The 19,622-nt window shown below is 47.7% G+C and overlaps 1 protein-coding gene across 1 annotated transcript in view; it reads left to right on the top strand.

The window, feature by feature from the left end:
• Positions 1 to 18,441, top strand: part of EFS (embryonal Fyn-associated substrate) — a 78,177-nt gene extending 59,736 nt beyond the window's left edge. The window contains exons 4-6 of the mRNA XM_086923712.1: positions 395 to 1,540; positions 6,362 to 6,532; positions 17,144 to 18,441. Of these exons, the coding sequence (XP_086779838.1) occupies positions 395 to 1,540; positions 6,362 to 6,532; positions 17,144 to 17,575 (1,749 nt within the window). The 3' untranslated portion in view covers positions 17,576 to 18,441. The remainder of the gene's footprint in view (positions 1 to 394; positions 1,541 to 6,361; positions 6,533 to 17,143) is intronic.
• The last annotated feature ends 1,181 nt before the right edge of the window (positions 18,442 to 19,622 follow it).

Below are 19,622 nucleotides of genomic sequence, written 5' to 3'. Positions count from 1 at the left end.
ATAAAGAGCAAGTTCTGGATTTCAGCTGGCAACGTTTAGCACGCTGAGATGTATACGTTTGCTTTTCCCATTATAAGTATGGATCTACAAGTTGTTGTTTTTGTTATGTGTACAGCACACACTCTGCCACAGACCGGCGTACAATTGAGTTTGTGGAGATTAGTGTTCAGTCCAACCAATTTAGTGAAGTTATTTAAATTCTCAGACTGTCTGAATCGCAGCCTCTGACAAGTTGATAGCCAGGTAACTGAGGCCAGGGACTTGGAGGTGGTGTGCAGTGCAATTTGAACAGACTGAAAATGGTGAATTACTGACCCTTGGCTTGGAGCAGAGAGGTAGCGTATGTATTGGTCTGTCTCACCTGTTGCTTTGTTTCTCTTCTCTCCATCTGCAGGTGTATGACCACCCCCAGCCGCTCCGAGACCCCTTGAAAGCACCGCAGTCACCCAGTGAAGTCTATGATACCCCAACTTCCTTTGGCAAGAAGGTAGCGCGGGTGGCCCCGCAGCCAGTGCCCACGAGCTGTCCCGAGCCCGAGCAGATCCCAGAAGACATCTATGATGTGCCACCTGCCTTCCAGAAGATGGCCGAGGAAGCTCTGGAGGAAGAAGATGACGAGGATGTCTATTCTGCTCCATCCAACCTGAAGAGGGCCTCGGCCCTGCTGAACCTCTACGAGGTCCCTGAAGAGGTGCTTTGTGCGGAGGCAGACGGCCTTGTCTACGACGTGCCAGCCCTCGCCCTTGAAGAGCCATGCTCTCCCCCCACTGCCCTCCACCGTCTATCCATTTCTAGTGCTGGCAGCAGCCGTTCCAAGTCCTCTGTAGAGTCCGGCTCTGGCAAGGATGCACCTCCCGTTGTCAAGGAACTAGTGGTCGATGTTGTATCGGCACTCGAGACGCTAGCACGACTGCACCAGTGCCTGCAGGGCCTCTTGGCGGGCTTTGCTGGTACGCACCCGCCAGAGATGCCGGACACGGAGCCGCTGCGCGAGGCCCTGAAGGACTTCATTGGTTTTGCACAGGTGGCAGTTATGGGATCTACGCAGGCCTCGGACCCGACATTACACCAGCGTCTGGCTAGGCACCTAGAGCTGCTGGAAGAAGCCCTGCGTAGTCTTCCACGTGGTGGAGTTGGTGTAGCAGAGTCATCTGGAGGGCGGCGGGCTAAGAGCATTAAGACGCCAGTGAAGGGCGGCGAAACGAGCTCTCTTCTGCCATCCTTGCTTTGCCAGATTTCCGAGAGCAGTGCAAGTGTGGCTGGGCTGGTCCAGGCTAATGCCAACCTGCTCTTCCAGAGGCCACGGCTGCCATCTAATGAGAGCCTTTCACGCCGGCCGCTGCCTGCCCTGCCCACTCAGCTCAGTGTGGAGCGCCTTGTGACTGAGAGCGCCTCACCAGCCTTTATACGCAAAGGAAGCATCCAGGACCGTCCGCTGCCTCCTCCCCCACCAGTCTTCATATCTGGCAAAGCAGAGCTAGGGCCAAATGAGTATGAAGGCATCAAACTAACGGAGGAGTACGACTACGTCCATCTCAAGGTGAGTGCACCACTGGCCGAACTCCCACACCTCCCAAGAGTCAGTACTCCCACAGCATCTCACAGTTAGGACTTCTGTAACACCCCCTTTTTTGGAGCATCCGCCCATGCTGTAGTCAGTCACATGCTGTGCATTTTTCTCCAGCTGGTGGTTGGGTGTGAATGGGTTTTAGAAATTATTTTATTTTGGGCATCGACCATAGATGGAAACACTACCTCTTGATTAGGTCGGCCTTGAGCCCGCTGTGCCCTTGTGTGTGACTACCATCTTTATATATATTTTTTTCTATCAGTGGCTTCAGAAGCTTTAAGAGGAGCTAATCATTTCCATTAATGAGGACAACTCTTGTTTTTATAATGTAATCTGAGGTTCTTCATCAGCTTTAAAATAAATAGAGAAAGAATAACCGCAAGTGTATCAATGTTGGATCGCATTAGAATTCAACTCTCTTTGACCACAGCAGGTCCAGGTTGGAGAGAACGCATGTACTAGGATGTTTTGCCTTCTCCTTTTTACAGGATCTTTGACTATGAAGAGGGCTTCATTTCTGTTCTGCCAGGGTTATCTTTGAAAAATTGTGCTGAATGACCTGTGTAATTCATGTAATTGTTCTTCCACGTAAACACAAGACTGAAGGGTTTGTTTCTTGTTCCAAATTCAGATCAAAGGTATTAACAATTAGAAGGGGACAACATAGGGATCACTGCATTGTGACGTAGAGATCAGATTCAAGTAACCTTGTGTCTTTGGTGCAGCACCTGTTTGATTTGGGTTTAAATTTGATGAGGAGGGATCGAGTCAGGGGCAAACAAAACACGTGGAGAAAATTTTCCCCAAATCTAACATTCTAGAATCAATTTTTCAAACTTAAATTGAGCCTTTGGCCAAGTCCGCAAGGACTTATCGGTGTGAAAAAAAATCAAAGTCATTGCCTCAGACAGACACGTTTTCACAACCATAAAACTCGACTCGAGGGTAAAAACAAAAAAAATCTCTCTCAAATTGAGAACATATTTAATGTCGATCGGCATATTAGTGGCTGAAAAGAAGAAAGAAAGAAAGAAATGGAATTGTCTCTCAGTACAGACAAATTGTCTTTCTGGTCTAAGTGAAAAGATGCCGGGAAGAGTTAATGCAGGGGTTATACCTTATCTCGTTGTCTTTCCACGTCGACCAGACGCGGTGTACACCCATCAAACAACACTGTCACTTGGAGTGTAACTGCCACAAAAACCGGGTGGCATTGAAAAGAAACCCCTTGACACCAAAAGTGTTTCAAATGAAGAAAACCTCTTGTAAACATTCAAGATCCCAGAATAGTCATTAGAGGAAAAAGACTAGAGCTTGAATTGGACATTCCGGAAGATACCTGGCCATTACCTTTATCTAATGACACCCACGCTAAGAGGAGACCTGAGGTCAGGTTAGACAGTAAGTCCAGGCTAGTGTGAAAAGGAAGCACAAATACGGGAACAGATAGGCGTTTCCTTTCAATGAAAGATAGAAACGTATCCTACCACAATATAGCGCTGATGATGTACCAGGGAATACTGCAGGAAGTGACAGACAATAATGTTCGATAAATAGGACCTCCTCCAACATTAGACCCCAAATATGCCCTTTGTCACATAACCATGTATATGAAACATTGAGACTATTGAAGGCTTGAAGAAGTGGGCAGGCGTTATTAATACACAGTGTTCCTTTAAGTCACAGCGCCAGCCCCAATTGCATTTACATAATGCCTGCTGGTGTAGGCAGAGTATATCCGGTCCACAGTCGGGACATTTAATCCCCTACCCTGAGGACTGGCTCTTAAAGAGGAACTTCGGTCAGCAACGCCAGAACAGGCTCAGTGAAGTGATCTCACTGCAAGATTTTCACACAAGACTCACTTGGGCACGAAACAGTTTCCCTCAAAGAGAGATGCTAGCAGCTAGTGTGAGTGCAAGAGAAGAATTCTGGCATTTTCGAAAGCGGTGCCCTGCACCGGAGGTCCCTCTCTGACGGGGAAATGATGGTGGGTGATTGGTTGTCGAGTTGGCTAGTACTGCGTGCTTTCTCACAAATAAGACCAGTTCGTGAATGATTAACCAGTCAGTGGTGACTAGTGACATTCAGCCATGGTAATCTAGTGTTTATCAGCGGCGAAGCACAAAACCACAAAGGATGAACAGAGGAGAACATTCATGTCACCGGCCCAAGTGTAACGGGGATAAAAATGCATCACACACACACACACACACAGGTGTAATATTCCAAACTCAGGACCAGGGGACTCCATAGATGGAAAGGCTGTTTCAAAACACGGATGGGTTTCACAGATCCACGTGAGACCCTTTCAAACCAACAAAGGGGTAAATGGTGCAAATGCTTATAGGCAACACTATTCGAGTAATTTGCATCAACAAACAAGGAGGGACAAAGTTCCCCCTGACAAACCTAGCACAGTAGACATAGCATTATTCAATTCAAAACAACAATTCTTTGGTAACATAGCATCGAACAGGAAAAGCAAATGCACAGGCAGACCTATTAAAAAACATCATGGTTGGCATTTAGACGATTCCACGGTGAAAGATCTTTTCAGTATGGGGTACACGTACTAGATTTCTTTACAACACCAAAGAAAAATGTGGAGACTTCATGGCACAGTACACACACCCAGAGTTGCAGCGAATGCATTCTTATTGCCAAACCGGTACAGGAAATGTGCCTACACTTTCCCCAAAATTCACAGGTCCTCAGTGAATGTGAGGTCATCAGAGATGACCATTTTCTCACGTCAATGGGTGCGTCAAGTGAGGTATTCACAAATACTGCAGGTTCATAAAACAATAGGAGATGTAAATGACTGCCTTCTCACCTAACAATGGAAGAGGATCAGATGTGTGAGAAGTGTGGCTCACTGGTTAGAGGAGGCAGACCTGGAAGCAGATATCAGCCCGGGACCAGGGTTCAATTCCCGGCTCGGCGGGGTCTTGAGTCCTAAAATGTCCATGGACTCGAAAATTCTCGCTCCGGTGCCTACTCGATTCACGGGTTCACACTCTGCGACTCTGGGCAATAGCTTGCTTAATCTCCACAACGGCCCCTCAAGGCGGGATGCCTGGCTTTCACCTTGCGGATACCCTGCTGGGGTTATCTCACAGGGGAATACCAGGACGGGTATCCTGTGCAAGCGCTTAAAAACCGCTCGGTGATTTGCGCTATATAAATTCCTGTACATTTACATTTACATTGCATCCAGAGATCAAATAATAAGACTTGCCAGCATGGCTTATGAGGTCCTAACATTTGGCCACTCAAAATGACCACCTAAGTCTATGAATGTTTAAAGAGAGGTCAGTAAAACCCACCACACAAACGTGTTATGTGGCAAAGTGGAAAAGGTTTGTTTTGTCGTGTAATTTAGTTATGCATCCTCAAGGGTACAGGTATCTGGGAATCTGGCATATCCAAAACTACCAGATAAAATATTGTTTTTTCAATCAGAAGTTGTTAAAATATTTCTAGAGTGCTAAGAGCTACAGCCACCACATAGATTGCCGATTATTGTTTTAAACGGAAATATTGCTTTAAGCGGAGAAAAATATACGTAGCGCATCAAACAGGGTACATAAAAAGAATCTGAAGATTGGTGTTACTAAGTGGGAATTTTGGGTTTATGATCAGCATAATCAAGGGGTCTTGGCTCCTTCTATAATTGTCTTGCAAAAGTAATGTGAAAACATTTTCCAAAGATTTTTCAAGATTTAGCAACTAGATAAGACTATGAGCAGCACATGATCTTAGAGTTTCAAGCTACAAACTGTTCTCCATGTAGGTATCTAGTTTCATCTAGCGCTTCTGCTGTGCCCCACGAGCCAGCCCTCCTACAGCACCCTCTCAGCTTTTGCTCTTTCTGCAGTCTCAGGGCTCGTGCTTCTTCCATTTCACCCCAGTACTGCTTCTCCTACCATGTTCTCCTAAGGGCGACCTCTCTTGCCACATGCCCCAGTGCTGGTGTTCCTGGCGCATCCCCCCACAAGATCGGCATAGGGCTGGCACATGAATTGCACTGCGCCAGCGCTCCTATGGCATATAGGGGTTTTGCAACATTTCCTTACACCAACTCCCCATGTCCCACCTCTGATACCCACTCTCTTGTGTGATGTCTTGATGTCTTTCCATCCTTCGTTGACACCCACTGTTTTGCTTGTGTTCTGCTCCCCGGCTCTTGCACTCCTCTCTAACACAGCACTCTTTTAAAGTGTCTTGGGACACTAGCATCCTTCACTGCCACTAGTTCTGTTGCTCTGCGTCCTGATACCAGTACTTCATTTATAAAACACTAAGTGCCAGGGCCCTCCTCCACCACCCATTGCCCCTGCCAGTGCTGGCAATGGCAGTACCAACATAAGGCCTAACTATCCCACTCTTACGACTGTGACAATTCAGACTATTTTAGACCACACAAAGCTATAATAATGACGAGAGGTTTAAATTATTCATTTTCAGTGCAAATTGACTTAATAAACATGGTTGTTGTTATAATCTCAAAACTGAACAGACAGCGCCACCAGCGCCACCAAACGGTGGAGGGTCATTAGAGTCGGCGCTGACAATTAAGTGCTGGTGCCGAGCACCAGAAACCACTGGCTCAAATTAAGTAACTCCTGATACTAGAGTACTTATGCTTGGTTTTCCCAGACTTAGCGCTCTAATGTACTATTGTTGCTCTCGCTGTCGACAGGGTAGCGCATTCTTCTGTCCCTTGTTCGGTTTCTTTTTTCTGTCTCTTTGACTCTTCTAAATACAGTTTTTCCTTCTTCCCTGCAGGAAGCTGAGAAACCCAACTCGCAGAAGGGTAGTGGCCTTCCAGGAGGACACGCGCCTCACCAGAATGGCCAGCCCTTCATCGACCCGGAGAGCCCTTCGGACACGCTAGAGGAGCTATCTCCAGGGACCTCCCCAGAACTGGACGCGGTGATCCACGAGCAGCTCTCCAAGGTACCGACATGACCCTACGCTTGGGACTCCCAGTACTCTTTCTACAGCTGTGCAGGGCTCCCTGCTGTGGGTGGAGCTGGAATGGGAAGTACTGTAGAGTGTTACACCTGGGGCAAGATGGCGGGGATTACTGTGCAGTAGGATAGGAAGGAATGCAGAGCCTGGAAGCTGTGACACAGCATGTGGAAGACCTCAGACAGGAGGTAGCTTTGAAAGGTGACACAGGAGGTAGGATTGCCAAGTAAAGCAGATCATCATCAGGGATGTTATGGGGCAAAATACCCAATACTAGCAGCTGGCTGCTGCAACCGGTATGCAGAGCCTGCGCTTGTGGAAGGTAACAGATGATTGGCTTCAGGTCAGTTTTGGGGAACAGTCTTAAACTGGAAGTGAACAGGAAGAAAAATAAAGATTAACGTTTGTACAGGCACCGGAGACAGACTAGTTCTTGTATTTACTCTGTTGTCCTTGCACCTGAACCGTATTCTCCATACATGGTCAGTTTGACCAATGTCTCTGAGCAGCCGCCTCCTGTCCATGTCGAAGATGTGACCTGGACCACCGGTCATCCTTGAATCAGTGCAGGATGGAAGACTTCCTGCATGGGTGAGGGAGCTCAGTTCAAGGTGCACATGCTACCTAGGTGATGCCGGTTGCTGCCAGTATAAATGTCTTCACCAGCACTGTTTGTCCGCATGAGTGCCCTGCTGCTGCATGTTCTTGGGTGGACTGATTGAAGGAAAAGCATTGAGTAGCTTGTTCCAGCACAGGATGCACTTCCACCAGGATCCCGAAGGCAATGCAAGGGCGCTACTCCTGCCTTGGTGCCAATCAAACAGCATCGGAGTACTGTTGATTGAATCCTTAAAATATTGATTGCCTTTTTGCTGGATGCTTGCATTTTGCGGTCATGCCGCACTCCTTCCAGGGTCCTAGAACCAAACCAATTCCTGACAAGCAAGTTTGGTGCATTTTGAAGAACCTGAAAATGTTCTAACCCAGTTCTTGATTCTCATAAAAAGAATACTAGAGGGAAACGCTGCAGCCCAACAATCGGTGTACACATTAGTATACCAGACTGCCGTGTATTAGGTCCCCCTAGGTGTGCCAACCCAAAGAGAACAAAAATCCACACCAATACAAGTACCACTAAGTCCCCATTATCCAAGCACATGCAGCCACACCTATCTAGGGCGCTTGTCCTGTTCAGAAGGTTGATACCCTTTATCAAACAATCAATATTTTCAGATCAGAAGGTGAAAAGAGATTTCATTTTGTTCCCCACTGGGATGAACCTATAGCGCTAGCATCAACAAGAACACAGACCACGGGGCCAAAGAGTGCTCCTGTATTTGTTTTCTTGCATGCTGCCGTGCACATCAGTGATCACAAGTCGTAGCGCTATTCCTTTATCCACGTTGGTGCATCACCATGTTGGAAATCCAGGCACTCATTCAGACAATGGCTTTGGAAAAATCTGCACGGCGAAGTGCACAGTGCACACACATGCCTGTGGGTCTTGGTGTTCAACATATTAGCATTTCAAGATGGCTGATCCGGTGACTTTCCCAACAGCAAAGTAAAACAAGCATTTACAATGCAATGGTCTCGGCATTATTAAAGGTAGAGCTATTGGCATTGCTCATGACATTTTTTTTTTTAAATCGTAAATAAATGGCATTGTCATTTACATTGCAATAGCTTAATCGTTAAATAAATTGCATTGTCATTTACAATGCCAAGAGTGACCCATGCTCTGTGGCTGCACTGCAGAGAGTCCCCCCCCACACACACACACACACACACACACACACAGAGCGAGCCTCCCACACACACACACACACTCATGTGAATGGTGAAATGAAGACGTGCTCATGAGGGCAGTGAAGCTGTATACTTTAAAATGCTTACTAGCCACCTTTATTTTCCAAGCACTACGAAAACTCGTGTTTGCGTAGTGGTCGGAATTATGAGTTGAGTGCTATTTACTCATCCTAGTAATCACTGGGTGTGTTAAATATCCCTCCTTCTTTAAATTTTGTGAGGTTAAACCTGCCGGAGTGTAACAGGGTAAAAGTATAAAGTATTGAGCGCACATTCCGATTTTGGTGCAGTAAGCACTAAAATCAGCATGTTATACCCCATAAACTTGTCATAAGTGTTATTAATCGCATAACGGACCCTACGGTATACTTATTTATCAAGTACGATCCAGAGCACCTTCCTTCTCGCAAACTCTGAATCAGGGGCTTTTTCTTGACTTTCTGTGCGATTGTTCGTTGCTGCTAGCTGTGCTGCTTTAACCCCTCAAATCGTCTCCGTGCTGTGCTTTGTCTGCTCTCGCTTTAAAGATCAGCGAGTGCATTTCTGGAGTTTTTGCACCAAATGCTGGCAATGCGCTTTTGTTTCAGACTCTCTATGCACCACAGAAGTTGTTCCACTAACTCCTTCCCGTTATCTTGTTTTCTGGACATGTTTCTCCGTGTTGTTTCCATGTGTTATTACTAAATCTTGTACAACGGTGTGAAACTTGAAAGGGTGAAGCCTGCGCTATAATAAAACAACAGCATAGCCACCTTGTAGGTCTGTGTTCAGAGAGAGCTCCCTTTGCGAGACAAGCGATGCGTGGCACGGCTGGTTTGCGGACAAAGGTCCCTTTTCGTGGAAGTGACTGGCTCCAGGCTCACCCCAACTGAAGCAGCTGCCCCGCCCGCACGGTCCTCTTGAGTGGGGCTGTCGCGTGGGGGTGGGGTGGTGGTGGTGGTGGTGGTGAGGGGGGGGGGAGGTGGTCTGCAGCAGTGACCGTGGTGGGCTTGTGCAGAGAGATGAGTAATGGGACAGCAGCCATGACTGTCTACGGACCAAGCGGCGCTCAGGTTATTTGTCTGTGCGGTGGCATGTCAGGTTTTGGCCGGATCCTTGGGAGCCAGGGTGTGGCGGAGGGGCAGGAGCTGCTACATATGGTTTATGGTGGGAAGGGGCCGGGCCCTGAGGAGCCAAGGGTGGGGGTGGGGGTGGAGGGGCAGGGTCTGCTTCCTGTGGTTTTGGGGGGGGTTTTGGGGGGGGGGGAGGGGGGGGGTGTTGGCTGGGCCCTGGAGGACCCTTGCAGCAGCAGAGTGGTAAGTGTGTGGTATGAGGCGAGGGTGCATTTTAGAGCATACATTTGCACATATATCACTTGGGCATCGCGTGGAAGCGCACTGAATTTACAAACTGCACATTTGCTTTGAAATGCCCAATAACTTTGCACAACATACAGCTTAACTGAAATATCTATACGTTTGTCAACTTTCAGGGAATATTTCTCATTTTCGCACCTATCAGAAACGTTGTTTCCGTCACACTTTAGAATTAAAAACGTGCCTCCTGTGCGCTTTCCTTCATACGGACATATTTTTAATTATGTGCCAGTTTATTTCCAGGTGTTCAAATGTTGCTGGGTGTTAGAAAAGAAATCCCAACCTACTACCCTTTCTTTCACACTCCCTGACCCCAGATAGGTCACTTTACAAAATCCTCTCTTTGCAGTCACAGGACGAAAAGTTAACAGCAATATCTTTTTTCCAGAAGCCGTTTGACCCCTGACCTTGAATGCCTTGCAAACGCAAAAGATCAATCACACTGTAAAGCCCTCTTGCCTGCTCATTCTTGTCCTGAACTGCAGCATAGCAATCCTGGGGGTCGGCGGCAGTCTTCACACCCCTACTGCCAGCGCCTATACTGTTCCATGCAGGTCAGTGGGGATGGGGGGGGGGGGGGGAGTCCGTCACACTCGGTCCGAGTTGGCCAAACAATGAGAGAATAAACAGGCCCTTGTCCTATCTGTGAGGGGTCAGTGGAACCGGTATTTCTAAGTACAAATGACTCTGCCCTAGCCCCGCTATACTTTTACTCATTCTCCCCCCCCCCCCCCCCCCCCCCACTCCCCCCCGCCACATACCGATGATGCATTCTGGGAGCTCAGTTTTTCATCAAAGCCCCTTTAACCCTTTCCCGCCCGCTTTTAACGCCCCTGTTGCAAAGTTTCGCCCTCATTGCTGAGGGCGAGTTGGTTCGTTAAATTAAAATATGCCGATACTGAGCCGGTTGAACGGCTACTAAAACAAGCATTCACCAAAAGAACAGAACAGCTCGCTGTATATAATTTAACACTGATAAGATATGTTACCTCTTCATTCGCAAATAGAAACACGCTTTGTGTAAAAAGATTCTTCTACAAACGAAATTACCGAAGTTGCTAATTTCTGGTACTTAATTGCGACACATCGCGGGGTAGTATGGGGGGGCGAGGGCATCTCGGGGTAGTATGGGGGGCGAGGGCATCTCGGGGTAGTATGGGGGGCGAGGGCATCTCGGGGTAGTATGGGGGGCTAAGGCATCTCGGGGTAGTAGGGGGGGGGCGAGGGGGGCAGTAGAAAAGGTTCATTGTGCCATTTGTTCGGATTGACTGCTAGGAGCTGCTCCTTGAATAACACGAGCAAAGGTACATTTGGGGCTACTGTCACCTCTGGTGGAGCGTGAGCTGCTTTGCAATTAAGCGCGGTTTTATGGAAGTGGGAACGCTCCTTTAATTAAGCAGACCGGGTGACCGGGATTCCATTACACCCTTCGAGAAGATGGCGTTTCTTTTTGCCATTTCAAGGGAGGCCCATTGGGATGAACAAGTAACAGGGCAAAGAGTAGCGCCTCCGCCTCTAGGGATACTTGTGCGAGCTAGGCGCAGGACACCACCCCCCACTAGAGCACACCCGGACTCGGAAATCCTCCGAGGTGCATGCCACGACCTGGACCTTTTCTCCCCATTTAGTGTCCACAACTGAAGCTGCCCATTGTCTTTCAGGAACGTACTAGGGCAGAGCAGGACGACGGAGCTGCGGGCGTAGGGAAGGGGGGGGCAGAGCAGGACGACGGAGCTGCGGGCGTAGGGAAGGGGGGGGCAGAGCAGGACGACGAAGCTGCGGGCGGAGGGAAGGGGGGCAGAGCAGGACGACGAAGCTGCGGGCGGAGGGAAGGGGGGGGCAGAGCAGGACGACGAAGCTGCGGGCGGAGGGAAGGGGGGGGCAGAGCAGGACGACGGAGCTGCGGGCGGAGGGAAGGGGGGGGCAGAGCAGGACGACGGAGCTGCGGGCAGAGTGAGGGGGGGGCAGAGCAGGACGAAGGAGCTGTGGGCGGAGGGAGGGGGGGAGCGGGACCGGGACGAAGAAGGGCTGCGGGCGGAGGGATGGGGGAGGGGGACGGAGCTGCGTGCGGAGGGAAGGACAGAGCTGGACGAAGGAAAGCGGAGGGAAGGGGGGACGAGCAGAGCAGCTCAGAGCAGCTCTGGAAACCACCACCGTCTTTCTCCGAGGCAAAGCAGAAATGCCTCGGAGAAAGCATGGTCATTTTCGCATTTGGGGGCGTGTTTTGCTGTTCTGAGTGACGGACAACGTCACTGTCTAAAGAACGCAAAAAATCACGCCCCCAAATCCGAAAAGGACGGGGCTACATTGGAGTGACTGATCTCTCCTCCAATGGCTGGCCTCCGTTTAGGAAGCCAGCCAATTGAGGAGAGGTCAAGTACAGAGGCGGGTTCAAGCTCCGTACTCAAAATCATTAATTCTCTGACCGGAAGCTGGCAAGCCAGCTTTTCCGGTCCGAGACCTAAAAAGTTGTACGTGTTCACCGTAAGGCTGGGAGAATCCACAGTGATGCAACCCACCAAGCGCCTACGGGTACTAAAACTACCCACCGTACGCCAGGGACATGCAGTTTGGATACGAAATCACCCTACCAGGTGCATCCTTTACAGATATCATTCATTGTTGCGCTGGGAAACCCTTTTTGGGTAGCTGTTGCGCATTATACATTTAATAACTAACTAACTAAGTTACTCTTGTCACCCCAGCCCATCATGGCAGCTGGGCATGGAGGAATATCAAATGTAGAATAATAGAGCTAACTTTCTATTAGAATGAAGGCCCGCTAAAAGGCAGATGTAGACTTTACACTGCTCAAATAAAAGCATCAACTGTGACGTTTTCTATATTTCTGTGTCGAATCTTGCTGCCTACATCGTGGACGATGAAAAAGTTTAATTGTAAAAGAGAAAGCAGTGCATTTTGACCAGGCATAGAACCTTTAGCTGCATGTATGAGGTGCCTGTATCCATCGGTGTGTTTATGATTAACCTGGAGAATTCAACTTTGGCTCCTGTACTCCTGACAAACCAGCCTTCTTTGTAAGCACGAGAGAACGAGGCTCGCCACCCTTTCTCTTGTTTCTGTAATGTTCTGTGCTCTCGCCGGTGCTGCTTGTAACAGTTCCAGTTGTATTTCACAGCATGATGGGGCCTTGTTCTGCCCTTCACTAGACACTGCGAGGACAAGTGCAGCTGCAGGCTTGCGTACAATGAGGGATCCAGTGTGAGCTTGCTTTGGTGTCCCATACCGCATCTGGTCAGGGAACTGAGGAATCTCTCTACCCCACCCTCACAAACTGTGCCGAGGACCTTTAGCGACAGGGGGTGTCGCTGAATCCTTACCTTCTCTACACCGAGGGTCGGCGCCACTTACTTTGAGCGACAGATGAAGTATACTGTGATGACATACATGTTCAGTTTCAGTCAGTGGACAGACATTAAGCGACAGATTTCCTTTAGCCTCACTCCACTGGGACTATATTCCTGTCTGCCTGAAGAATACTTCCTAAGTAGGCTGCAACCTCTTGGAAAGAGAGGTGCTCTCCCCAAGACAAGGGCGTCCAGACTTGGAGCCAATCAGTGACAGATAACCTGGTTATCCACATGAAGTAAGATTGCAAACAAGCAGTCTTCACCAGGTCAACCTTGGTTCCAAAGTGGCTCCAGCCGCTGTGGCTCCGCGTTGGATGTGCCTGCTTTCAGGAATTCTTTCCTGCTGGGCTGGCTAGAGACCTTTCCGTATCCTTCTCTTTCAGCAGTAGTATGCTGAATAATTCAGGAAGGCGGTGGTAGCCCTGTTTTGTCTTAACTGGTTTTAGTTCTGGTGTCTCCTCCTATCAGACAGAAGCATTATCTTCCCACATTTCCCGATGGTGAAATTATTGTGGATGAGTAATTGTCGAGTTAGCTAGTACTAGGGCTTTCCTACAAATGAGACCAGTAGGTGAATGATTAACCAGTCAGTGGTCACTAGTGACATTCAGCCATGAGAATCCAGTGTTTATCAGCTACAGAGTAGGGGGTGACGCAAGCAGGACTAGTTAGATATTCATTTTTCCCCTCCATTGCTGAACTTCAGAGCAGGCTTCCCGAAGACCTGTTTATTCGAATTTTTGGCATTTAAGGCAAGAAGCTTGTCATCGCGAGTTCTGCTAGTGAAGTTTAATCATGGCACGCTCTAGGCAGTATAAGAGCAAGGAGTCTAGATTTTGCTACTGGGTACTGTAGAGAGAGAAGCAACATTAACCACATCCGTGCAGGTACGATTTACCGCCGGGGGCTGAGCCCTAATGGAAACGGGGGTGGTCATGACGGAACCGTTCCGTCATGAGCATCGAAGGGGTTAAGGGCATCCTTTAATGCCAGCCTTTGAGTGATTTATTGTAAAGTATCCAGCCCAGTATCAGGAACACTTTTCTTTCAAGACTAAGGACCTGATTTAGATCTTGGTGGAAGGGTTACTCCGTCACACCGGTGACGGCTATCCTGTCCGCTGAAATAGAAATCCCATAGGATATAATTGGGTTTATATTTCGGCAGACAGGATATCCGGCATGATTGTGAAGGAGTAAGCCGTCTGCCAAGAGCTGAATGAGGCCCTAAGAGTTCATTTTCATTGTTATTTTGCTTCTCTTGGCTCAGAACAGGCCTCGCTGTTCAATGTGGTTTAAATTGTATGTTCTCTTCTGTCATGCACACACCTTTCTAGTTTGGAGGCTTCTTGTGGCCATCATTATGTCACCTCGAAGTCTGCATTTCTGGCAACAGTCACCTCGCCAAGGAAAAGTACATCTTTTGACTACATGAGATAAAGTCCATTTTATCGCCTTCCACAAAGACATAGCGGTTTGTTGTCCTGTTGTATTTCTTTTCATTCCAAAATAAGCGATTCACTTTAATCTGCCCAAGGAAATAATTATTTGTTTGTCCCACCTTAAATCAGTCTTCATCTGCCTAGAAGGCCATGCATGCCCTACCATGAATTCCTGACTGCAAATTGTGCTTTAGTATGGCAAACACTTAAGGTGTCTGATGATGCGTGTGTGACTTGCTGAGTACCTAACTAATTCAGAAAAGGGGGTGGTGATGAACAGAGTGTCTGAATTAAGCAGACCACTCTTACCCAGTCCAAAGATCAGGGCTTGATCCATCACCGTTTTTTAGCTCACTGCACCATCCCAGCTCAGAACCTGGCTATGTGCAAATTAGTCTGACCCTGGCCCAGTGCATCATGGGAACAGGGCAGACCAAACTACCAAGCCAATTCTTATACTGGGAAGGAAACAAGCTACTGGGGACTGGTTTCTGGCATTTCAGCCGTCTTCGGCACGGCTTGCTTGAATCCTGATGGTGCAATGAGCTAGGGACTCACATCTGAGTATACCCTTCCACGCTTATGGTGGACAAAAATGATTCAGAAAAGGGGGAGGTGATGAACAGAGTGTCTGAATTAAGCAGACCACTCTTACCCAGTCCAAAGATCGGCTTGATCCATCACCGTTTTTTAGCTCACTGCACCATCCCAGCTCAGAACCTGGCTATATGCAAATTAGTCTGACCCTGGCCCAGTGCATCATGGGAACAGGGCAGACCAAACTACCAAGCCAATTCTTATACTGGGAAGGAAACAAGCTACCGGGGACCGGTTTCTGGCATATCAGACTAATTTGCATATAGCCATGTTCTGAGCTGGGATGGGGCAGTGAGCTAAATAACGGTGATGGATCAAGCCCTGATCTTTGGACTGGGTAAGAGTGGTCCGCTTAATTCAGACACTCTGTTCATCACCACCCCCTTTTCTGAATCGAGTACCTAACTAGGCAACACGATGGACAGTTTTACCAATGTTGGATGCATCATTTACCTTCTTCCTTAAATGTTGAGAAATTTAAGGAGAGGAACACTCCCCAGGGACCTATAAATAACATTTAATAATTTAATTTGGCTGCATCCACCCACATAAACAATATTGTCAGTCTATAACACATGATAATCCTCTGCATAAAACATTAGCAATTGACCAAAATGTACATATTCGCATGATAATCACTATACCGTTGGACTTCATTATATCTTCAACTAAAATTGTCTCCATTGAGTATTTTACGCCGTGCCTTAAGATGTTGGCAGCAAAGCATCAAGTTCTTGAGCATGCAGCCCTGCCGCACGCCTCTGTTGGAATGGATTCTCTGCCCAGGTTGATTTTGACATTTTAATCTTTGACCAATTTGATCAATAGCTGCCACTGATACCTGCCTCCCGCAGAGCTCTAATTTGGCGCCATTGTTTCCAGAGATTTACTCAATCAAAACTATTGAAAGACTCGGAGGTGTACACAAATGCACAGAGCAATGGCTTTGCCCAGTCTTTAGGCTTATTCTGCCTATCCGGGTCAGCACCACTGCACCGTGGAACTACTCTGCCAAAAACGTGTCTGGTTCATAGGCAAAACATCTGTATCTGTTTCCCACTATGCCCACAGAGAGTTCATGCTAGCCCCAGCAGAGCAAAGACCGCACCTGTGGCTTTTGAGAGGCATTCACTCACTGTAGACACCAGTAGGACAACTAAATGAGCCACTCCAAATGCTTTTTATTTTAAGGTTTTGGCCAAGAAGGTCTTTAAAGGCTCTTTGCTTGCAGCCTGGTCAGGAATTTCTCGCTGTCATACTTCTTGTCCTTTCTGCAGCATTTTGTTTTGGGAAATCCGTTTCCAGTCAGTTGCGAAGAGGACAGACTGTAAAGACTAGGAGTATCCGAATAATCGAGAAGGCAATTTTTCTTGTCCTTATCTCTTAATAGCTGTGGTGAGACGTAGATGGAAGAAAGTACCTGGCCAGGTTGTGGGTCCTTGGGGCGAGAGGGTGTATAAAATAGTGGACTTGGTATATGATGAAAGCACCTTGAATGGACCAGACACGCATTGGGAAGCTCTCCGCTGATTCTAGTGCGTTGCGGAGGGGTGATAGCTACTCTGGCGAGGGGGAAATACCTCAGTACCTGAAAGGCATCAGGCACAAAGAGCAGTGATGAGCCGTGGCAACATCCAGTGTGCTTCCTCTTGACATCTTTTTACCCCCTCTCCCCCACACTACCACATACATCTGAGAGCTCTAGAAATAGCTAAGTTTACAAATTAGGTCTGTAGCCCTTGTTTGTCAAGGCTCTAAAACCAGATACTGTCCCTTAACTCCGAATCTGACCTGCAAGCAACCTCACCCCATCTCATCATCCCAAAATATGCAGAAAATGCCTCTCCCACACCAGGGAGCCTGAGTTTGTTAAACTAGTGGATAATTCTTTCAATTTACAGGTAAAGCAGTAATGGGAATTCTTTGCCTCTCAGTTGACGGTTCATGTTGCATTGGCAGTGGGAATGTCTGATCTTAGCTGGTAAAGAGTTCAATGTTCTCACTTTTTGTTTCTCTGTTGCAGAATAACCCTGGAGGGAGGTCACCAGATCCGTCACTTGAAGACCTGCAGCTCCTCCACTTCTATGCCGGGCAGTGCCAAGGGCACTACACCACCTTGTTGACTGCCATAGACTCATTCTTTGCCAGCGTCCGCGGCAACCAGCCACCAAAGGTCTTCATCTCCCATGGCAAGTATGTCATTGTCACAGCGCACAAGCTGGTCTTCATCGGTGACACACTAGCGCGCCTGCTAGCTTCCCCAGAGCTGCGGGGGCAGGTGACCACCTCCAGCAACGCATTATGTCATGCCCTGAAAGTGGTAGTGCTGGCCACCAAAGGCGCTGCCCTGCAGTACCCTTCACTTCCAGCCGTGCAGGAGATGGTGGACCGGGTGACTGAGCTTTCTGGCTGCTCCTTGGCATTCACCACGTTACTGAGCCGCCTAGCAGTCTGAGACCCCATCTGTTCACCTACCATGGTACACCATGTCTCTAGGCCCATGAATGGAGCAACAATCAATTATTTATTCTTTATTTAATTTTTTTGAATAACGGACTTTTAGAGAACATGTTTGCTGGATGCTTTGCGCCTCTCTGGTCTTCTTGCCACCACTGAACAGCTCAGACAAGTGTGATGCCATTTTTCCCCCTGAACTCGTGTGAACGTCTGCTGTTGGCTGGTCCAATTGCAGCGGGGCCAGAGAGAAATCTCTTATTAAGGATCGATCCAACTACTGGGAATGGGATACTGCTGTCATTAGCCTGATGTAAGGACTGGGCTTAGCATTTTCTCTCGATTCTTCAAATAGAGGGAAGAAAAGTTAGTTTATCCCTGCTGAGAGTTTCAAGGACAGGGTAAATCACCCGACCATTGGTTGGTCTGTAGACTGAGATTAACTCCCAGGTAATGGACTGGTTTAACTATGGGTATGAAAAGCCTGCTGGTAAAACAACTCCCCGCCCATTACTCCACCCTCGACTATTCCTAGGTGCCCCACCGGCCTTTGGACTGTGCCATCGATGGGGTTTCTAAACCATTTACTTTCTGGCTGTTCCAGTGATGGAGATGAACTGTCTGACCCTGGTCTTTACCCGCGCTTCATCACCAGGGAGGTGAGGGGCAAATGTGCTATGCAAAACCAACTTTGCTACTAAATTCTGAGACAAAACATTGTGAAAAACGAGGACTTTGTTTTTAACTCTAATTTACAAAATATCATCTTTTGCTATTTAGAAAATCTGGGTGGGCGGGGTGTTTATACTGTGGATACGGATTTGTACAGTTTTTAAAATAAAGCTGTTTTTGCCTCCTGGCCTTTAACAAGCTTGACCATGAATTTTCTGTAACAGTTTGAGTGGTGTTTGAACTGGACCTTCGCAGATCAGGTTTGCAACATCAGGAACAGAACTATTCCCAGGGAGTTGCGCTTCAGTCTCACTGATAAAATAGTCATGAATGTTGCGGGCAAGATTGAGGCGTGTTTGGAAAGCTGCATGTGTGTAGTTCTTATGTGGAATATTTTTTTACTCAAGGTCTTTTTATTGTATATCAGAAAGGCAAAACAAACACATCATGGTGTCATTGTTGGTGCATAGGAACAATAGGCAGTTATGTCAGATTAACACAATAGCATGAGTCATATCTGCACAAGTAGTTACGCATCAAAAAAGTAGCACCAGAAACGTAGAAGAAATAGTAGGTCACAGTGAAATAGCATCTAATAAATGCTCATTAGATAGTCTAGCGACAACTCAGGATTGGGTACACTGAAAGGAACAAACGAGACAAAAGGAAAACCCTTCACATATATATTTAAAGGTTGTATAACAAATAAGGTAAGTACAGGTCCTGGTTCACTGCATGGAGGGCATGAGATGGGGCAATGGAACCCTGCGCGGAGAAAGGGGCATGACATTCCTCTCCAACTAGTGTTGGCCGATACAGTGATATGGGGTGCAAAGGCCAATTTTAGTAAAAAAGCTGGAGCATCTGAAATTTTACAGGGCTGAAGCAGGTGAATTCTATGCGCATGAGAGAGTCTCTGTCCTAGTTATGTTGTTTGATATCCGTTCCTTTGCTATAAGTTGCTGCACCGCTAAGAGCAGATAACTGATAAGCTTCCTAAGGACAGAGGTCTGACACCCAAGATGATCGTGAGATACGAGGCCGGAAGTGGGTAGCCTACAGTGTTTTTACTATGGTCCAGAATCTCCTTCCAATATGTAGTAATTTTTCTGCACGACCAGTCCCCTGTGTCCCCATTACAACGCCATCAGAGATGGTAAGTACCCAGGTAGACTGCGGCGAGACGGACCAGTGTGTGATACCATTGAAACCTCAATTTATATGTTGTTTCTCTGATGGAGAGACTGCCGTAGTGTTGGAAAACGAGGCAGCATCTGTGAGGCCTGCACAAGTAACATGACTACATTTGTCCTTCACTGGGAACCAAACACCCAATTGTAGCGCCTGACTCTCAGTGGGTAGCGTTGCAGAGCAGT

The sequence above is a fragment of the Lissotriton vulgaris genome, chromosome 5 (genome assembly GCF_964263255.1).
Source record: "Lissotriton vulgaris chromosome 5, aLisVul1.2, whole genome shotgun sequence".
In the NCBI taxonomy this organism is placed as follows: domain Eukaryota; kingdom Metazoa; phylum Chordata; class Amphibia; order Caudata; family Salamandridae; genus Lissotriton; species Lissotriton vulgaris.
The sequence above is the reverse complement of the archived record's forward strand: the minus strand, read 5'-3'. Positions and strand labels throughout refer to the sequence as shown.